The sequence below is a fragment of the Gymnoscopelus braueri genome (genome assembly GCF_963280865.1).
Source record: "Gymnoscopelus braueri genome assembly, chromosome: 6".
Lineage (NCBI taxonomy): Eukaryota > Metazoa > Chordata > Actinopteri > Myctophiformes > Myctophidae > Gymnoscopelus > Gymnoscopelus braueri.
The window spans coordinates 38,903,758-38,926,593 of NC_137607.1; the positions used below are offsets into that span (position 1 = coordinate 38,903,758).

Below are 22,836 nucleotides of genomic sequence, written 5' to 3' on the forward strand. Positions count from 1 at the left end.
TTAATGAAGTTCTATCAACCTCATAGACACATGAAAAACAGAAAAAGTGCAAAACCATGGCACCACCTCTTTAAAGAGCTGGTGCCATGTTTTTGCACTTTTTCTGTTTTTCATGTGCCATACCCTCCCCCTCATTATCATAACACAACAGGTGTGGGCATGAGGAGGAGGAGGGACTAGGACAGGTGGGTGGTGCTAAGGTGGTGGAGGAGGTGCTAAGGTGAGAACCAGGTATACTTAATGAACTGGAGGCGTGTCCACATAAAAACATAATTTTAACCATTTCTGTACACTTTTTTTTGTTGAAAAAAATCCTTACATAATAATACCTTATGATCAGGTTTTAGGGTTTAAAAATATCATGGCACCCCATCTTTAACCTTTTTCATGGCATGCATGCATGCATGCATGGCAACAGTTTGCATTGTATGTTACATCAGAGGCCGCCAAACAGCCTATATGAGGTGTAGATGACGCAAGAAAGACACAGAGAGACAGACAGATAGTGACTTAGAGAGACAGAGTTAGGGAGACAAAGACGGAGAGTTAGAAAGACAGAGACAGATGTTGCGTTGGACGGTGCATATGATAGGAGGACCACAGATAATATATCATCCTGCTGTGGCGGTAGGACACAATATTTACTTCTTTGGAGTTTTCGAGGAGACCTGCACATACAATGGTCATATTAAGGTGTATATTTTCAACACAGTGACTTTGCGCTGGAAATTGCCCCCAGTGACAACTAGATGGGGAGAACATCCCCTTGAGGTTTCTTCCATGCACAATGGTTACACAGCTGTGCTGATAGAAGATATCATCTACATCTGGGGAGGTGAGCACTGCAATGTGCTTCATGCTTTTGATGTGGACACCCACAGATGGTTCAAGCCCAAGGTTTCTGGGACTGTTCCGGGGGAGAAGAGCAAACACTCAGCCTGTGTCTTGGGGAAGGTTATGTATGTCTTCGGAGGATACAACCACCTAACTGGATACACCAATGATATCCATAAGTTGGACACCACCACAATGGTCTGGTCTTTAATTGACACCAGAGGCACTGCGGCACCCGTTTCAGCATGCCACTCTGCCACCATCATTGGGACGAAGATGTTTATATTTGGGGGCAGAAGGAACCTGTCGTACTACAGCAACATCAGTGTGTTTGACACAGAGACCAACTGCTGGCTGAACACGCGTTCCGCACAGCTTGTTCCAGAGGGACGCGTTCGTCATTCAGCGTTTGTCCACAATGGCGAGCTGTACATATTGGGCGGTGGAAACTGCCGTCTGCCCAGCTTCAATGATCTGTGGAAATTCAGTCCAGAGACCTTCTCCTGGAAGAAGCTCGAGCCCAAGGGGAAAGGCCCGTGTTCGTTGATGTTCTGGATGTGTTGTTGCATGGTGGGAGATCGTATTATCCTCAAGCATGTATCCTACACAACCAATGACCTGTTCATCTTAGACTTAAGTCCTAGTCTGAGGACGTTATGCAAGCTAACAGTTATTCTGTACGGTTTGGAGCAATCGGGACTCCCACACAATATCAGGTGGGAACTGGCAGCCATGAATACCAACAACAGAAAAAATATTGTTGTAAAAAGAAGAAAACACTGCAAGCCCCAAAAAACGACAGAAAGTCCACTAGGAAAAAAGAAGAAAAATAGGCAGCGAGTCAGCAGGAAAAAAAGGAGAACTAGGAAAGTGCGCTACTCAAAGCACAGGTCTCTCGCTGCCAGGCTGGGTCGCCTACCCAGAGCCCGCAGACTTTGGAAAGCAGTTATAGCCAATCGGAATGGAACATGAAAAATGTAACTAATACATCTTGATCACATGACTTCAGAGATAATGTGTACGGATTTGCATGAGGTTTGCACAAAATCTGTAGAAGAAGCAAAAAGTGTGTTTTGAAGAAAACACAAAATGGCACGTCTGGCACAATTAGCATGTGGAGTTGTGTCATGATCCAAGGAATACAGGGGAAAAGATTTTGATTGTACGACCTACGGTTCAAGAGTTCAAGAGCCAAAACGTGTAGTGGGCTGTTATAGAGCCATCATGAGGCCGATTTGAAAGATTTGGGCTGGAGGTTCCTCCTTCGCCAATTGGGAGTGTGCTTGAAAAGTTTCACGGCAATCGAACGCTACGTTCATGATTTGTGGCATTTTGTACAAAACCGGCCCCTGCCACAAACTTTGAAAGCCAATCGTAGCCAATCGGAATAGAATCTGAAAAAGTGGTTCAAGAGTTATAGGCCAAAATGTGAATCACCCTGTTATAGCGCCACCACGAGGCCTATTTGAAACATTTGGGACAGAAGTTCTTCCTTAGAGCCTACTGGGAGTGTGTGTGCAAAGTTTCGCACCGATCGGTCCAATGGTGCCGATCCGAACGACATGAGCAAAAACTGTTGGCCGGTCCCATCTGGCCTGTCGAAAACTAAAAAGGAATTAATGAGAACAGCAGAGAACAACTTCCAGGCAATGGAACAGTAGGAAGGGAAAAATGAAAGGCTCCCCTCATTCAGATTGGAAAGAAAACACAAAAATGCTATGTCTGAACTATGGATTGGCTATGCTATGCTATAACATTGTAACATCATGTTTGTTTTAGTAATGACAACATGCCACACTACTTTCAGTGTGTTCATTGTCCAAAGATTTGTCTATGTACAGTCTGTCACAGTGGCTGCACCGTAATTATGTAATGACAGTCCTTTATCCAGGGGCAGAGCTAGGGGGGCTTACGTGGCTATAGCCATGGATGTTTTACCAAAAGCCATGGATCTAAAACTAGATTGCTTAACATTTTTATTTTAATATTTTCTTTCGTTTTTTATAACAGATAAATATATATAGAATATTACTGGAACAACAGGAGGCAAGCATCAAGGTTATTATAGCAGGAGCATCTCTCTTTGACTGGTCCGGCTTCTTGTCTGTGTCATTGTGCAATGTGCACGTACAATACAACTCCTAACAACGAGACGCAGCAATATGCAAACAGCGCTGCCGTGATTAAATTAAAGGGAATCTCTTCGTTACATGTTCTGTGCACTAGCTGACTAAGCCACTAGTACCCCAGATACAGTATATAGCATTTCTGTAGCTTTTACATGAACATATACTGTTGAACTGTGAACTGTTGGACTGAGGAGCCAGGAGGAGAGGAGTGGAGAATTGGTGAGCAGATCGTCAGAACTCATATTACTTTTTTGTTTTATATATTTCAGTGGAGTCATGACTTCTGCATCAGAATCACCAGGCTTTTCACAGTACCTGTGGAACAGCGGAGGATCTCATAATTTTGTTTAATTGATTGAATACTTTATTAGTCAAAAATGTAAACAGCACGTGGTACAGTCAGACATTAAGGCTAAAAGGATAACACAAAAAAGTCCTGGGGACTTGTTTCCATTGTGGTCCTATGTATCATGGGATGGTTGCTGCTTGTTTGGCACTCTAGACCAGTGGTTCTCAACCTGTGGGTCCCCATATGATTTGGGGGGGGTCCCCAGATGATTAGCTTAATGTACCACATTGTTTTCTCACTCAGCTGTAAACAAGCTACTGATACAGGGTATATGTACAGTACACTATTTCTAAAGTGACAATTTATGGTTTTACCACACCAGAACAACTTATTGCTTAGGCTTTGTTCATAATCTGGTCAATGATTTGCATAACATGTTCAGAAGATTGATATAATTGGCTTCAAATGTCAAGAATCCAGCCATAACTTGTGTGATAAACCCACTCTGGTGACCCCCAGGTCCCTGGTCCCCAGCTGGCTACTATTTACATCCAGCTGGACATTGTACACACAATGTTTGCTAAATAACACCCAGAGAGGACAGACCCCCCAACTAGTGGGTCTGTGCCTGTCTTTTCCCTTTTCACAAATCCTTGTCACCTTTTTCACCTCTAACCAGTTTGCATGCCTGCATTGCCCTGTGCCTTTTCATACATGCACACAACCCCAAAACATTGTCATCACATGAGCCGGACAGACAAATATGGCGGGAGGTAGGGCATGCCTCCAGGCGGAGATTTGTGCTCTACTGAGCGCACCTTTCTAGTTATTGTACTGTATTTTGTTAAAATTATTGCATGAGTCAGCATTTAGAACGGGTCAGTTAACATGAGAAAAGCCGGACATTGAGGCGTGCACCATTTGTTAGCTTAAAAAAGAGACTGACCACAGATTCTGTTTCACCAGGGAAAATAAAAGCTGACTATGCAGATTATGAAAGAAATTTCCAGAATGTCATTCATCTACACAACACAAAGATGTGCTAAAAGAGCACATCTAAGCTCACAGTGCATCACATTGTGACCCTACATATATAATGACATGCCCATGATAGGGGTGCCTACCGTACGGTTAAGTGGTTAAATTGGAGGCTTCTCTCACAAATCCCTCTCTCACAAATCCCATGAATGGATGGTTACTGCAGGGAGGTGGAAAAATGTCCACTGGGACTTGGAGGGGCTTGTTTCTGGGAGGATGAAGGGGGATCAAAGGGATGAGAGCTCGGGGGAGGGGATGTACTGTAACATGAAGGTTCATCACTAGGTTGAGGTTGACCAGTCAGTGATTCCTCTCCGTTCCCTGTCAGTAGCAGCACCCCAGGGGACAACCTCACACTCACATGAACTAGCTTACTGTGTCTCAATTACTCGTGTGAGCAACTACAATATGAGAAGAGACCTGAGAGAGAGAGGGTCACTGGTGTAGAGCTCTATATTCTTTAGTACCATCCCTTGAATGCGCACACACAATGTTAATTAAACTTTTAAACTTTTAATTGGGTTTTGACCCAACCTCTGCGTTGATGTAATGGGTGTTATTATTATTATTACTACGTAACAGTACAAATGAGATGACCTTTGGCCTCGAGCGTGAACACAGCGATGACCATGTGAGAAGGCAGTGTTATCTGCACTGTAGGTCAGGTTCAAGAGTTGTTTGTCCCGACGTTGGGAGTTACCGGTTGAGATCCAGATGGTGGTGGCAGTCAGGGCGAGGGTAAACTGGCTTGTTTTTTTCCAAGAACAAACAGCTCACGTGGAACAGCTGTGCGAGTCATGTCCACACAGAGCGTCCCTCAAGGACGTCCCTGAAGCAAATCAAAGGCATGAACTCCGACTTGATGATTAATGGATGATGATGATGGAGGACGGGCGTACCAAGGCTGATTTGCTTATGTGTTCACTATGCTGTCACGACTGCTGACATAAAGGCTTGCTCTCTTATCCTTGCAGCTGACGCGGCCGCGAAGAGCCGTCTTCTCTAAACAGGATGATCGATGCTGTGAGCATTGAACAGAGTTCACTTTAAAGGATGTGAGTTTTTTTACTCTATCTCCTCTGGCTGGGTATAAGGAGAGAGTTGAAGAATCTTGGGAAGTAAGAATCAATTATTTTCCTGCTGAGAAAGGTGGAAGTAAAAAAAAAAGAAGAAGCCTATTATTTGGTACCATAGTGCCTGATAGCAGAGCCATCTCAAGAGAATAGATAAGGGTGGGAAGAGAAGGGGAGTGGAGAGCAGAGGAGAGTAAAGGGAGATGATGGGTAAAGAATAGCAAGCATGCTAAAGTGTGTCCCTTCAGCCAGTTGAGAGTCAAGTGAGTAGTATCTTGAGATGATAACAGTTTCTGTGGACACTTTTAAACCCATCTAGTGCACCCGCCTTGATGGGAGCAGCATGATACTTGCATAAATGTTACAGTGAGTAGGACGTGGGCAATGGAAACGGACAGAATGTCTGTCTGAATTAGGAAGTTGCTGAGTGGCTGAGAGATTATTATTATAAACTTTATAAGTGTACAGGGGATGATGATGACAACACCACATGTAAGCTCTTCATGCACCTCATTGTTCTTCATATCATAAGTGACAAACCTCACGTGATGTGTGTAGGACAGTCTAACCACTTTCAACCTGGGGTCTCTATTTTGGCACGTCATTATAAGTGATTTTTAAAAAAGTGTAAATGATGTGGATCTCGGAATCCACTCAGAAGCAGCATGGCTCCAATGTGGAGCAGGGACTTCATGTTACCAGCCTGTGACATTAGTCATCTATGACGTCAGTCATCAGTGGTTCCCAACCTCTTCTCTGGATCAAGGCCCACTTGAATGTTATAGTATCATAGAAATCTTAAGTGTTTTGCCAATCATTTGGGGACCCACTTGCAAGATCCCCATGGCCTACAGGTTGGGAATCGCTGATCTTTGACATAATGACTCAAAATTTGGGCAAGGTTTCAGCGCAAAAACACACACACACACACACACACACACACACACACACACACACACACACACACACACACACACACACACACACACACACACACACACACACACACACACACACACACACACACACACACACACACACACACACACACACACACACACACACACACAGCTATCCTTTTGGAGAAGCACACTGTAAAAATGAGAAATTTTACAACATTGTCAACAATGAATATCAACATTGTCAACATTTACAGTAGCTCTACATGCAGTATAACACGAGCTAGACAAACACTACATTTTTGTTCGTTTTCTGTATTCAAAGCCCATGCAGAATAAAAACATTTAATGTGTAATGTGGTTATAATGAAAAACGGTGAAGCATTATCCACAGCGCAGAGTGCCAAAACATCCAGAGTAGAATCCCCAGCAAAAGCCTTGTGCTTTCTTTATCAAATCCGATACCAGTTAATTAAAAGCTTTTGCCTACTGGAATATGTCCATGAACTAATCCTGGCTATAAGGGGCAAAAGTATATAGCGCTTGGGGAAAAGAGGCCACATTTTTACATTGATGTTGACACTTCTTGTTGAGTGCTTTCTGAAGCCAAGTTGTTAATGTTTGGAGCCAAAGGGATTCAATGTCCACCAGCATCAATATTAATGAGTAAAACATAAGAACTAGCGTGGCATGCTACTGTAGCTGGCCAACCCGGCTGGGTGGTGTGTATACCCGTATGATAGCTTTTTACGCGCTCGGCATCCCGCTGTTAAATGATTTATGACCGTGTTTAAACATGAGACCCTCGCACAGGGAATTACATGGACACGAATCCCACGCAGGTTCTAAGGTTTAGCACGAGTAGGCTATCATGTTGTCCTCCAAACAGGACTGGCCGCTATTCATCGCTGCTATTCATCGCTGTACGGCACTGTGTGCAACACAGGAAACACTTGACTCAACGCATGATGGACTAAACACTAAAAGTGGTGGACAGTTGCAAAGTGCATTTACTTGAGTACTGAACTCATGTACGTTTTTGAGTGTTTGTATTTTTGGATACCACTTATGCCTTATTTCAAATATAGTGAAAATAGCAGATCTACAAGCATACTGTATGTCACGACCATTCTGCATAATGACATTTGTAGTAAGTATATTCTGATGCCAATACATGTGCAATTACTCACATTTTGAATACACAACTTTTACTTGAGCTGTAGCAGAGTATTTCTACATTGTGATATTGGCTCAATGGCTAACACGCCAAGTTGTTCATGTTTGCAACCATTAACTTGGTTATTGTGCATTGTGTCGTGCAAAATAACCGATCTACAAGCTCACAACACATTGGCCTGCAACTATAAATTCGGCTACACTATGCTTCCTGTCCCACAAGTGGCAAGTGAAGGTAGGGCGGACTGCCCTACCTTCACTTGCCATACTTAGATGTCCTGCCCTAATAGGGCAGGACATCCTAGCCCAGGGAGGTCTGCTTTCTCTGTTGTGGCTCCTCTACAGCAGTGGTTCCCAAACCTTTTTAGCTCGAGACCCAAAAGAAGGATTTGATGTCTCCCCGGGACCCAAACTAGTGAAAATAGCACTAAAAATTCACTACTTCTTAAACATTAGTTTTCTAATTAATGGAATTTTTAAAACATTATTACATTATTTTTAAAAATCATTGAGTTTGTATTTCATTCATGAAGATTTTTATTTATTTATTTTTGCTTAAAACTAATCATAATTAAAAAGAAAATGTAGGAAACAAAAAATTAAGGGATATTTACTCGCGACCCATAAAAATGAGTCCGTGACCCACAAATGGGTCCCGACCCAGTGTTTGGGAACCAGTGCTCTACAGCACCTGGTGCCCTCTAGGCTACAAATATATACAGAGGGTTGATGGCAATTTAACTTAGCTTTTTGGCTCCTGTCCTGTGAGCTCGGCTGGCAAAGCCATCCTCAGTTTTAAACCACTTCAATGGTCCGCTTTTATGGACAGTTATGTAACAGCTTTTTATTTGATTTGTTTGGCTGTAGCATTGTTATGCAATCTTGTTTTAATATGTTTGGCATTTCGACTGCATTTTATGTTATTTTATTATTTGTAAAGCACTTTGAACAGTATTGCAAAGTGCAGAACAAATACATGCTCATTTAGAAAAAAATAAGTACTGCCCGGATTTATTTTATTTTATTACTTTTTACTTTTTTTCGACTGCCAAAAGAAATACTTTTCAGTTTTTATCTCCACCAGGCAGGTACAGTAGAGATATTGCAATAGTGTGCGTGCGTGCGTGCGTGCGTGCGTGCGTGCGTGCGTGCGTGCGTGCGTGCGTGCGTGCGTGCGTGCGTGCGTGAAAACAGGATTAATATTTTTATGACGTTTGAATAGAACATGCTGTGATTGTGGCAGAATCAATGTGTGTTTGTGCACAGGCTTATTTAAAAAATATATGATTTTCAAGTGCAGTAAATCAAGACAGAAGAAAGAAATGGTAAAAGGTTGAATAGATACAATTCCAGTTTGTTATGATGATGCTGAGACGAGGGATGAGAATGCTACAGAATCCTTAAAGCCCCTACGTTGAGGCTCTTCAACAGTGAGATAAATGCCAAGGTGTTCTGAGGGCAGTGCTAATGGTATATTAGAGTGATCAAAGCACTTGCGCCCTTTAATTTCAGCTTCAGCGTTTTGTCCCTCCCCAAAACCACAGGGAGTGTACTGTTCCACAGAACCAATCCGAGTGACCCGGATGAAAGTGTAAAGACTAAGTGGGCTCTGTAGAATTGTCTGTGAAGCCCAGAATGTCACTTAAGGCCACAGACATAACCTTGGAGCTGTCATTAATGGCATGTTTTTTCTTTTTTTTGTTTCTCTGGGAAAAAACACGTTTTTTTTGTTATGTTTAGCTCCACTGTCTGTGAAAGAGGAGTTCAAAGTCAAACAACCCTTGGTGGGACAGTATTTCGTAACCGGCATGTGCTGTGTACGCGCGCGAGCATTTGTGTGTTTCTGTGCGTGTGTCAGTCAGGAAACTTGATCAGCAATGTGGAACAATGCCAAGTGTCTGAAAATAGAGCATAGGCACCAAAGGTGGATCACAAAGGCTGCCACCGAAGCATTAGTGACATCAGTTCATCACCTCGATCACCTGTGTGATGTAATGTAACCCAACTCCCCCTTATATGGCCATTGTGTGTTCATGTACGTGTGTGTATCTTTCCGTGGAGTATTGTACATTATATGTAGGGTTGGAATTAGGGGTGGGACGATATGGGTACCTCACGATACGATATATATCACGATATTAGGCCCACGATAACAATATATATCACGATATTCGACGATGTTCGATATATTGCGATATCACGATATTCGATATATATTGCAAGAAATTTCACCAACGATATATCACGATATCTGAAAATATCGATATATTGCGATATCACGATATATTGCATGAAAATTCACCAACGATATATCACGATAGTCCTTGTATTCAATTCATAAACACATAAAATAGCACCAAACGGTTCAAAATCATCATTACACTAATACAGAGTAGGAAAAACAACGTATCACAAACTTTATATCGATATTTTCCGGCAGTGTATCGATTATTTATCGCGATATATCGATATATCGATATATCGATATATCGATATATCGTCCCACCCCTAATGTACACATCTATGTGCATGCAAGTAGGGTTGGAATCCGGAACTGTAGCCTGTAGGAACCGGAAGAACCAGATCCAACATTTGGAACCGTTTCTAGAACCGGTTTTATCAGTGTCAGAGCTGGTATGTGGACCCTTAAGGCAACTCCGCACCAAACAGACTCGTCCAGACTATTGCAGACTACTCCAGACTGCAACAGACTGGTATTCGGTTGGCAAAAGTTGCCATTTAAGTCTGTCAGCCGACTGGCCATTCATGTGCTAATTTGACTTTTAGCGTGCCAGCGTTGCCAGGTCTGCTTATTATAAGCGACTTTGGGCTTGTTTCCCTGCAAAGCCACTTAGGGATGTTCCCAGCGTTTTTTCTTCACTGACGTGCAGTGGTGTAAAGTAACTAGTACATTTACTCAAGTACTGTACTTAAGTACAATTTTGAGGTACTTTTACTTTACTGGAGTATTTCCAATTGTCTATACTTGTACTCCACAACAATTATTTGAAATGTTTAGTTACTAGTTACTTTGCAGATATAAATCATTATGAAACATACATTAACCACTTTAGCCCTATTTTATACCTATAAGCTATTTGAAAATAGCAGATCTACAAGCTCACAACGTGTTGCGATGCACGCGTTCTGAGCTTGTAGATCTGCTATTTTCAAACATTTTTGTACTTTTACTTTTGGTACTTTAAGTACATTTTTATACCAATACTTTAGTACTTTTACTCAAGTAAATGTTGAATTCCGGACTTTTACTTGTAACAGACTCAGAGTACATCTATTGCATTCAAGCCTGGAATTTCGTCATTTTAGGGGCAAGGCCACTTGGCCTTTGGTGTTGTAATTTTTTGGAGGGCACAAAGGCCATGCCCGGCCTTCCTGCCAGGGCAGGAAGGCCATCCAAAAAAATAATAAAGATTTTTAAGTCCAAAATGATTTTTAAGTCCACGGAAATAATGCATTTAACTTGAAGGTTAAGGATGATTGTATTTTAATATATTATAAGAATAGTATAACTATCTGTGAAATATTACCCATTTATTTCACAAAATAATGTGTTGGCAAATGACCAATATTTAGTTATATAGGTCTCAATATGTCACATTCAGCCCTGGACTTCACTGACTGAAGTAGGGGTCACATTAATCACATTAGATTCACAGAATGTATTTTACCCACAAGTTATTTTCATTCAAATGAAATGTGAATGAACTTGCACTAATAATGACTTTAGTTGATTTTTCACTCTTTAAAATATAGTATTTCTTAATTATTAATAATTACAGCTTGTAGATTGGCTATTTTCACGATTTTAAATGTTTTTTAAATAATAATAAAAAAGGAACATACAAGATTTCCACCCGACAGCCATAATATATAGCCAATATATGGTTCTGTATCAGTATATGAGTCAGTTTTTGCAGATTTCATTCTAATTGGCTACTATGCCTGAATATGAATTTCATGAGCCTGGGTAGGTCACCCTGGCTTGGCGGAGATATGCCCTGTAGCACACTCCGCACAGCAGCAGCAGGTGAAAGCAATTCACTTAATTGCTCGTTCTCTCTCTCCCTCTTTCCGTCTCCTCAATCTCTCGCTCGCTCTTTCTCTCTCAATCTTTCACTCTGTCTCTGTCTCTCCCTCTCTCTTTCTTTCCTTCTCTCTCTGCCGCTTTTTACCTCCCTCTTTCTCCCTCCCTCCGTTTCTCTCTCCGTCTCTCTCCCTTTCTTTCTCCCTCCCGCTTTCTCCGTTCCTCTCTCTCCCTCGCTCCTGGTATCTCCCTCTCTCTCACCCACTTTCTCCCACCCTCTTTCTCTCTGTCTTCCTCCCCTCTCTCTTTCTCTTTCTCTCCCCTCTCTCCCTTCCTCTCTCTCTTTCCCTCTCTCTCTCTCTTTCTCCCCCCTCTTTCTCTCCCCCTCTCCCTCACGAGAAACAGTGAATGTAGGTTTTCTTAGACATGGTCGCTTGTTTCTCTCACATAATCTGGCAACACCGACAGCCCTCTGTTGTCACTGCCACTGCGCTACCAGTCGGCTAAAAAGCTGAACATGTTCGGTCGGCTCTGGGTCGGCCGAAAAGGTCCCGACGGACCCCCCGACGGACCCCTAACCGACTGGCCGACATACAAGGCCAATTACAAGGCCAAAATTATATAGATTTAAAAAATATATAGGAATTGTCAAAGGGAACCGTTACGGAATCAGACCGTTAAGAGGGAATCGTTAAGGAACGGGAATCGTTAAAATCCTAAAGGATACCAACCCTACATGCAAGTGCAGCTGTCTGCATTTCCGAGTGTTTGCACAGTATGCATGGGTTCGTGTTTACTTGTGTTGAGTGTATTATATAGAATATCAACAAACTGGAACAAACACCAGTGTTTCTGTGTCTGAAAAGGGAATATGGGCACCAGTGTTTGAGAGCAACAAAGTATGCCACCAGCCAAAGTATAAATTCATGGCAATTAACTAACACTGAAATTACCAGCTCCTCTTCATATGGCAATTGTATTCTAGGACATGATGCTGTGCAATTTAAATGCTTAAAGGGATCTTATTCCCTGAATTGCTCTATATACTGTACAACCCCAGACTCTAATAACTTTTTAAGGGGAACATTGTTTATATTTAAATCCTATTGTTCTTTTGCTAGGAGGACAAGTGAAAATCAAAACTTTGCAGTGAATTCTGTGTGCTGAGGGCTCTTTCTCTCTTGACAATGGAATATCACCTCCATCTTACTTGATGAGTTTTACATAGGCCGTCAGCGATTTTCAAGCACAAGCTCTTGATGTCTGATTGTCCTCACAATAGAACGCTATTAGGATTTACATTAAATACGGTATCAGCGAAGTTACCATTTAAGAGCATGAGTTAGCCTTCGCACACTAGACAAATATTTCCAATTCATTTGCACGTTAATATTTTTGGAATCGGTATGCAGTCAATGCATCTTTCACATAAGCAGTTTGTTTTAAAATTTCCAAATAGTTTCTACACATTTTTAGCCCCTACAAATTTACAGTAGATGTCACCAGACTCATTAGGTGGACACCAGGGCTAACATGCACAATCGGGGTAACAAAGCAGGATTATAAAAAATAAAATACATTATTATTCAATTCAATCATCACCCTGGATAAGCAATATTCCTTACTATCACCAAGATAATGTTCTAATCTCTCTCACAGTTATCTGACTAACTTTCAAATCCTTATAGAGCGTGCCAAAAATCCTGAAGGGGGCGTCAACAAGTGTCATTTGGTAGCGGCGGACATCTTTGAGGGGTATAAAACAGGTTGACTTAACATTGCCCCCCTCAAGTATGTCTGCAGCTACTATGCCACGCCCCCCGTGGTGACGAGTCGTTGGCACGCACTATAGAATCCTTTGAAGATCCCCCTGGTTTCTCCTTTTACAGATGTTTATTGTCCAAAATGTAATGGCGGTAAACAATGCAAGGTATCATTTGACAGTACCATAATGTAATCAAAGTTGTGACTAATCAGAACTGAGCGTAATCAATCTGATGTTGTGTTTGCTGTATTTTTTAACCACTATAGCATGACTGATTATTCTTCTGCCTACACATACGTCATGTCCTGGTATGAGTGAATAGGGAAAGGGGATCAACGTCACGTGATGCCTTTGTTTAGCCTCAAAAACAGTCAGCTGTCCCGAAATCGGGCCAAACAAAGGTGCTTATTGGTCAAAAACCTGGATGTGCGTCTCAAAGAATTCTACTTCATAGTTCTGGGAATGAAGTGAAGAAGTTCTGGATGAATTTGAGGAACATTTGATTTGAATAGCACCCAGAGCAATCTCGATGGTGACGAAAAGTAGGAAGAGGATACACAGTGTCAGACCAAGCAGAAAGTGAGGAAAGTGTGGTGCTGTAGCTCCCAGGCCAGCCAAGCGAAAGAGGAAGACTAGTGACAGCATGCTAGAGGAGTACCTGAGGAAGAAGCAGAGCGAGACAGAGAGAACACTGCAGAGTGATGAGTTGAGGTCACTCTGTTCCTTTTAAACCTTCCCCCAGAAAGGCTCAAGGTTCAAGATGCAGGATTGTGTCATTAGGCAGAGTTCAGAACTGTGTATTCTCAGCAATACCAAAACGTTTACTTATCTCAAAAGTTGTGCTGCTATATTTCCAATTGGTGGTGTATTTCATATATTGTTTAAGTCTTTATTAATTAAAATCTGATTGAAACAAACTACAAAATGAATTGTTACAGCATTACACATATTTCTGTTTACAAAAACTGTTAAAACGGTTTACATATTTGCCAGAGAAATGTTTAAAATTAGGTTTTGATATTTAGTCATGTACACGGGGCCTTTCATATTATAATGTTGAATATAATGCTAATGTGAACCTGGGATGAAAATTAAATGAACTGATCAGGGCAGATGCAAATTACCGTAGGCAGTGAAACCACGGTGTACGCGAGCATTTTGCCAGAGCACTCATCTGGCTGGTGAGTAGTCAGTAGTCACAGAAGGTTGCTGTACTCTCAGGGCCTCTGCTGATGACCTGTTCCCCTGCAGGTTCCTGAGTGGAGTCAGGATGCTCTCTGATCCCCTCAGCACTATGCAGTAGCCTTCATAATATACTGTCTGCTGCATCAGAGCGGAATTGCAGACTTTGAAGGATTTTTGACCAAGCAAATGCACAGTGTGCACATCTTGAAATGTTTACAAGCAAATGGGACTTTAAATTAAAATTTTGTTTGCTTCTTCACGCTTGGTGCCAGTTGTTCCTTTTATTAATTAAAAGGAGTAACAGACCGTCATTGCTTGACATTGACTCCATTTCAGGTTGCGATTAATGTGATTAGTCAGATGCGTAAAACTGTGCTTATTATGAATTCATTATTATTCACAATTGTGTTCTGTTAATTTGTGTTACTGTTGGTGTATACAGGCTGTTAGGCCTACTGTATGTAAGTCTAACACTGTAATAAAATGCAGAATGCTACACAAAAATGTTAACGTGACATTTATGTGATAGATGGAAGCTAATGAAGAGTGACTGATGGAAAACAAACATTGATGGCATTGGAAGTCTTTATTTCACACTTAGTAATGGAGAAGGTCCTATAGTTACAGAGTCCATCTTTGATTATTCCATTCATCTATCATATTTAGTTGGATGGCTTAGCAATTGTTCATTAATTGTAAAGGGTCAGCAAAGGGCTGGAGTCATTAACTTAAAATGAATGCATGTGCTGCTGAATTTCTTAATGGACTTCCATTTGAAATGAGAAAGAATGCACTTGACTGATTAAATGTATCTACTGGGCATCTGTCTTGTTTATTTCACTATTCCAGGGGCTCTCAAATTGGGGTCCAGGGACCCTCTGGGTTCCTTGATGGGGTTCCAAATGGACCTTTACAGGTCTGTAACTCTGCGGGTGTACACATGGGAATTGACAGGTCCATTTGGTTCCATATATGCACTCTCAGAGTTATGAGGGTCCTCGAAATTTAAAAGTTTGAGAAACAGGGAACTAATCTAATAAAAAGGCTAAAAGACCTTTTTATGTACAGTAGTTATGAACTCACTGGGCCATTTTGCTATGAATCTTAACTGTCAACTGAACAGGAAAATCCCAAACTCATTGCCTGACTCTCTTCTACAATAGACACTAGACAGACAGAGTAATATTGTACTCCAAATGTAATATTGTACTCCAAAAACGCGTGCACCGTGTGCGTTATCCATCGCCGTCCCTCCGCTCATATGGAGGCCATCTTGGTTGCCGTCAAGGTCGGGGCTCGAACCCGCGCAGCGTGTTGTTAAGCTAGGTCGCCCACGAACCTGGCCTGGGCCGCTCAGTCAGCGGCCGTCCAGAAGCGATACCCTGAGTCCAGGCCGTGGGCCCGGCTTCTGAGACTGCTGGATCCAGGAGTAGTTGACACCGCAAACTGCGGTCTGACGGCGGGGGTGCTGGTGTCCTGGCACGTCTAGGTGCAGCTGCTGCTGGTTGTGCCGTGCTGGGGACGTGGGCCCTTGAGACCCCATCACGCCTCTGGCTCAGCCTCCAGGTGGCTGTCAGGGCGTCAATGGCAGCACCGAACAGACCGTTGTGGCCTATGGGCTGATCCATGACACCGACTTGTTCTGCCTCAGAGAGGCAGGAGAGGTCCAACCACCTCGCCCTCTCCATGGATACCATAGACGCCATGGCGCGGCCGATGGCGGACAGGGCTGATGCGTTGAGCTTTAGTGCCTCATCACTCGGCCGTCGAAGCTCCTGCATCTGCTCCGGAGTGGGGACATTCCTGGCCGCCTTGAAGAGGTGCGTTGTTGAGGCTCCCAGGAGCAGGGAGGAGTTCAGGGTCAGGACCGCGTAGGTCCGGCGGTTGAGGGCTGAGAAATCTTTGTCATGTTTTGACGAGAAAATCGCCCCCTGGCTAGGCCCCCCGAGCCCGGAGGCAAGAGGTGGGCCGCCATGGTCATCTCCATTTGTGGGATGTTGGACAGCCCCTCCTCCCGTTCCTTCAGGCATTCGAGGCCTTTGAGGTCCGGGATGGGTGAGGAATACGGCCTCGCCCAGGACTCGCGGAGGGACTCCATGGTGGCGGGTGTGAGGGGAATGGGATCCTTCGCTATCCACTTCGTCCTGGGTCCTCCGATGCCGTCGAGGAGAGAGGCCCGTGGGGGGGTTCCCGTCTCTGGACGGAGCCACACTATGCCAGAGCGATCCTCCGCCTGGTGGAGTAGCTTGTGCATGCTGGCGTCATCCAGCTCAAAGCCTGACTCCACCGCTGGGCCCTGCCTCGTGGCCGATGCCAGCTGAGTGGGTGGCAGGGAGGCCCTTTCGTAGGAGGGGGGAATGGAGACGACATCGTCGTCCTCCTCCGAGGAGTTGATGGAGATGTGGATGTGGTTATCCCCACCCTCTTCCTCCATGGCCTCGTCCATGAGGGGGTCGAAAACGTGGTCCTCCAGGTCCACGTCGTAGAGCGGATTGATCGCTTCCATCTGGCTGCCAGCTCGGGGCCGGGGATGGCGTGCGGAGCGGTCTCACCGCGGCCCCCGTCTGATCGCTCGGGCCCTCCCCGGATCCACACCCATTGGTGGGCGGTGCCGAGGTCCTGACGGGGAACTCGCCGAGTCGGTCGCGGAGGAGTGTTGTTTCCATCACTCCGCAGATCTGGCAGAAGGCTGCCCCTTGTGAGACTGTGGCTCTGGGCCTACTCACTCCTGACTAGGTTAATTCGGGGAAGGCCTTGCCAACCACAAATTCCCTGTCGAGCTAGCTTTGAAGCTAGTGGGCCGCTACACATGGAGCCAAGGCTAACCTGTGGGTTAGCCGAGCAACAGAGGTGAGCTAGCCTAAACAGCTATCGCATGTTAGTCACTTGCTAGCTTTCCGTGCTAACAAGTGCTAATAGGCTATGCTGCGGTTAGCAAGCTAACAGTTATTTATTTTTATTTTTAGTTTTTTTCAAAAAAAAAATGTATCCCACGATTTTGTAACCCTATTTTTTACACCCAGTGCCAATTGTCTATGTAATCCTGGGCACTACCTTCCCTCTGCCAACCTAGGGAGGCCAGGGCCGAGCTCATGCCTCCTTCAATGCATGAGAGCCAACTGACCTTCTTGTCACCTGACAGGGGAGAGGTTCCCTGGTTGGACGTAGCGCGTGGAAGGAACACGTTATTCCAACCAGTGTTAGCGTCTCGTGGACGCTAACAAAACAGAAGTTTGATCCTGGCCTAGTGAAACGTAGTTAAGCTAACAATATAGGTTATAGACTATATAGGTGGAGGTCGGGACCTCCAGGTCAGGGGAGCGAATCAGAATCCAGTCAAATGGACTTTGCCTGGAAGTATATCAAGATAATGCTTCTGTGTTCGCGCTAGAGGGCGCTCTCCCATAGCGAGACATAGAGAGGAGTATTGAATATAGAACCACCGGTTTCCGGTTGCCAGAAATCTGATGCTATTGATTGGGAAGGGGAGCGACCCTTCTTTATAATAAATGTTTTAATTAATGGGAGCATCATAAACGCATATCATGCTGTGTGAAAGAAGACTTGAAACTAGCGATTGAGAACATAAAAATCAAGATATCTACATATACTGTACACAAAACATAAGACCAGCAGATACAGTAACAGTATATGTGGTGCCAAAAAGGTTGTTGGTCAGCCAGTTGTCGGGACAGCAGTCACAGAGTGTGTATGTTCTCTGGATAACAGGCCATCGGATGAATGGCCTATCTGTCCAATGGGACATTTTTCCAACTTCCGGGGTTTCGAAATAATGGGCCGACCAATGGTTTTTTTATTTGCATAGCAAGGAAATCAAGCTAGGGCAGAGAGGGGGAAACATGCATGTCTCCAGCCTAACAGCATAACTCTGATGGGAGAGCCAGTTCCAGAGAGAGAGACATAATGACCACCTGGGCTCCTTTTAACACACGTTCTTGCCTAACTACACTTACTGGCTAGGTCAAACACTATGTGTATAAAATGCAATAATGAAAGAAAAACTTTGTTTACAGGCAGATTTGTTTAAAATGAGCGTAGGCTTGAGGAGTTTATCAGCACAGAAGAAGCAGGTCATTTTGTGTATGGATGATCTGGAGTTAGTCCCTGAAACAAGATTCGAGAAGCAGGTGTTATATGAGGATGAGGAGTATTTCTGCCTAAGTCAGATGGGAGAAGCAAGCACAAACAGGAGGTGGTGATTCTCAAAAAGTATGATGAGGAACAGAGCGCTGTTTGAGGGAGTCACGCGGTGGCAAGAAAACTGGGAACTGTAGCTTGGGGAAAAAGATTGAACAAAATGTGTTCAATCTGGAGGGATCATTGGCCTTTTTTTAAATTTTTAATGCGGAGGGAACCTTCTTAAAGTACAGAAGCAAAGGTCTGATGTACAGACAGGTCTGTCATCAAGGTCCCTCAAGTCCCTCAAGGCTCAGGTTGAGGCAGGAAATTCTTGGTTAACGGGCAGCAGTTTGAACAGGCAGCAGTTTGTACAGTCATTCTGAGGCAGGGAATTCTTGGTTAATGGACAGCAGTATATGGAGTACATCCAAACGCAGCGGACAACCTCCAGACAGAGAAGGAGCTGGAAAAGATGTAGAGGCAACAGAAAAAGATTTTTCTTTTAAGGAAGAGGAATGCCCTTTGGCACTACAGCCCAACAGCTCTGCAACACAAACCCAGTTCTGTACAAACTACAGTTCAAGAAAGAGAGAAAGAAAGAAAGAAAGAAAGAAAGAAAGAAAGAAAGAAAGAAAGAAAGAAAGAGAGAAAGATAGAAAGATAGAAAGATAGTAGTAAACTCTAAAATGTAGTTATTAATACTGTTTGATCCAGAACTAAATCATAGGAATTGCTCAACAAAGCCTCACATATTGTAATGCTGTAGCTATGTGCAGAAAACGTTGCTGTAGGGAGGTCTTTAGCAAAAACACTCCCCCCTTTGCTGATTGAGAGATTTGAGGAACCCCATAAAGCTGAAATCCATACACAACCATCTGTCCCAACACCTCAGTTGCACATACTGTATCAGTATTATAATATGAGAGGGACAGTTGTGTGTGTGTAAATAGGCTATATATATATATATATATATATATATATATATATATATATATATATATATATATATATATATATACACATTTTTTTTATTACATTTTTTAAGGAATATTAAGTGTCACTTCAACACATTTTATCATGATGATAAAAAGCATTTAGCTTCTGAATTATCAACATATGTCAGCTTGCTTCAAACTTGCCATCAGGCTGAAGAACAATTTACAAACTTTTACTCGAAAGTTCCTATTCATCATTATCTCCCTCATAACAAGACAGCTTCTCTGTTTAAGAGCATGGTTATGTAATTTGTTAATCCGGGGCAGATCTCTCAGTGAGATCATCTAAGTCAGAAAATGTGTCTTGAAATAGATCCCAATCAGTATATTTAAAGCAGTCCTTCGGTTCCAGTATAGAGTCTTCATTCCAGACCGGAACAACTCTGTGCTCGGTTTCCCCTGTCTTCGGGACTGATTGATAGGCGGGGACCAAATGAACAGTGCTGCCGACCGTCTGACAAACCCAGAGGAGATTTATATGGTCATAACCTATTTCTAGATCAGCGTCACAATTGTGGTCATCAACCAAGAACTAGCATTTTTGCTTTTTGTCGTATGACAAGTAAATGGGGCTTAAAGCTAAAAAATTTTTGTGAATACATTTATATTTTGACCAATCTGGTTGTACGGTAATCTGTAGAACTACTGGTTAACAAGTGGTACTGCCTGAAGGTAAAATGAAATGCAAACAAATCCAGCACTTGCACAGGGGACCTGGGTTCAATAATTCTGAAATCCTGGACAGGACATGACACAAAGTGCAACTTAAAGTGGTTGAGCCAGTTTCAGTAAGGGAAATGATACAGCATAGGTCTGTATTCTGACAGAAACTTTAAACTTTCCTGTTGTTCATCTATTTTATTCCTTAACGAATGCACGTTAGCAAGTATGATGGGGGCAGAGGAATACGACACAGCTGCTGTCTCAGTTATCTCTGGCACACCCCATCCCTCTTTCTCAGTCGAAGTTGCTGCATAAAGTTCAGCAGTTTGATGTGTCTGATTCCCAAATATGCCTTTAAAAAAAGTTTTCAATCTTTAAAAATAGGCTTACATTTAAAGCCCTAGACGCATTTACTAACTCAGAAATTACTTAATATCACAGTTTTCAAGTCCTTACAAACCATGTTGGGCTGAGTCGCAGGGCACTAATGTATTCTCAGGAGATGAGTAGCTGCACATTGAACAGGCTGTACATTGATCTTGGCTGGAGGCAGGGACATGATTGGTATGAACTTTCATGGCCAAGAGCTCTTTTTGTCTTTGAAATAATAGTCCATGTCAATGATATCTTTTGTTGTTGGGGGTAATGGTGTTGCGGCTTGTGATGACACAAGATTCCCTTATTTGAGTTATTACAGAGATCCATTATTTGTACCAATAAGCCATTTCGCACCCATTAAATCCCTTAGGCGTTTTCGAAAGAATAGAGTCCACTTCCAAAGTACATTTTCTTCATTTATTCAAACTAAAAATGTGTCAAAAAAAGGGTGTAAACTCAGTCAAACAAAAACGGTAAGAAAAGTGTTTCTGGTCTAACCCCAGTGCTGTCTTTTCCAACTTGTACCCACTTGTACTGATCTCAGGTCACTGTGACCCTGGCTCACTATATACAGGACTATAATCACACCTGTGCCTAATCAAAGCAGCTGTTCTAAATCCCTTGATTAGAGCAACAATTAAGCACAGTTGCATCATGCACAGTTCTATTACTATCAAAATAGTTAACCAAACACTGGAAGATACACATCTACTATAATCCTTATTATTTCAAAACTCTCACAATAATTCTCGCAATACACAAGTTATACATTTTCAGATATCTGCTCCCACACAGTCATTTGCGTGACTAGCTTTTGTCCAAATGCTGTGACTGCATTACATTAGGATCCTGGGTAACTTGTGTAACCTCTAGCCTTGTGTATCCACTATCCAGTGTGCTATCACCACAGGAGCTTGTTTATCAGCTTGGACATCTTGATTGATGGTGAAGCTGTAACACACCAGGCCTCAGCACCACAGCAGACAGCCTGAAGTGATTTGTGTCGAAGAGGGCAAAGTCAACTGCCCTGAGACTGCGAAAGGTGTGTGTGTGTGTGTGTGTGTGTGTGTGTGTGTGTGTGTGTGTGTGTGTGTGTGTGTGTGTGTGTGTGTGTGTGTGTGTGTGTGTGTGTGTGTTACTTCAGTGCCGTACAGCCCACAGGACACAGACTTGTGATGCTGCCCATTGTGAGAAGCTGGGGGGCCTGATAGAGCGCTGCTTGGCAGGCTGAACTTTGCAGATCTGCAGGGCCCACTCCTACTGAGGATCTAATGCCTCTGGATTCATTAGAACATGCCCTATGGACCCCATAAGGCACAAGGCTCATAGTTACGGTATAGGCTCACAGCTGTACAAAAGAGAGAGAGATAAAACGTATTGAATAAAGAAATTAACATTACTGTCAGTGAGGAACTGTGCCATCCAATAAAACCTCAAGCTGTGATTTTCCAAATATGGAGAGGGAGTTGGCTGAAGACATGGTTGTGGCCTCACCATTACTGCATGTAAACTGTCGAAGGCCCTTCACCTCGGCCATTCAGCATGACTTAAAAAGCAAGACTGATTTGTCACTTATTATACAAGCAGTGAAATGTAGGTGTGACATGTTCCGCAGTGCTGACACAACAGTACGAAAAGTACGTAGATAAAAAACAAGAAATGACAAAGTCATAATATACCCGCTTGCGGCAGGCTGTTTTTGCCCCAATCTGCAGCACAAAATGTAAAAGTTGTCATCAAAATAAAATCTCAGCCATTCGAATGCAACAAAAATAACTCCACAGAGGTTCATTGGTTGGCTACCAATATAAAGTGTGTGTGTGTGTGTGTGTGTGTGTGTGTGTGTGTGTGTGTGTGTGTGTGTGTGTGTGTGTGTGTGTGTGTGTGTGTGTGTGTGTGTGTGTGTGTGTGTGTGTGTGTGTGGTGTGTACAATATCAATGATAGTGAAAATAATTGATCTACAATCTGACATCTGCTATTTTCACCAGCTGATATAGTTACTTCATAATGTAGCCTACCCTTACCCAAGTCAAAACTACAGTGTTTCACTTAGAAATGTATGAACAACAAAAATGACAAGACACACACACACACACACCCAGGAGGACTGGTTGATAGTGTTGTATGCATTGTTCCTGGACAAAAGACCGGTGGTGACCAGTTAGTATTCATTTATGTATGAAAGAAATAAACTATTTTCACAATAAACTAAGTGAGTCCATAGAA

General features: G+C 43.0%; 2 protein-coding genes across 2 annotated transcripts in view; both read left to right on the forward strand.

Moving 5' to 3' along the window:
- The window catches only part of pex5la (peroxisomal biogenesis factor 5-like a), a gene marked incomplete at both ends in the record, with an annotated part of 131,314 nt that overhangs the window by 43,107 nt on the left and 65,371 nt on the right, over positions 1-22,836 (forward strand). The window lies entirely within an intron of this gene.
- Positions 565-5,324, forward strand: LOC308086365 (kelch domain-containing protein 3-like; the record flags this gene model as incomplete). Its single annotated transcript, XM_080429886.1, has 4 exons — positions 565-1,596; positions 3,772-3,816; positions 4,951-5,028; positions 5,265-5,324. 4 exons carry the CDS (start codon positions 565-567, stop codon positions 5,322-5,324), a joined length of 1,215 nt encoding a protein of 404 aa, XP_080286012.1.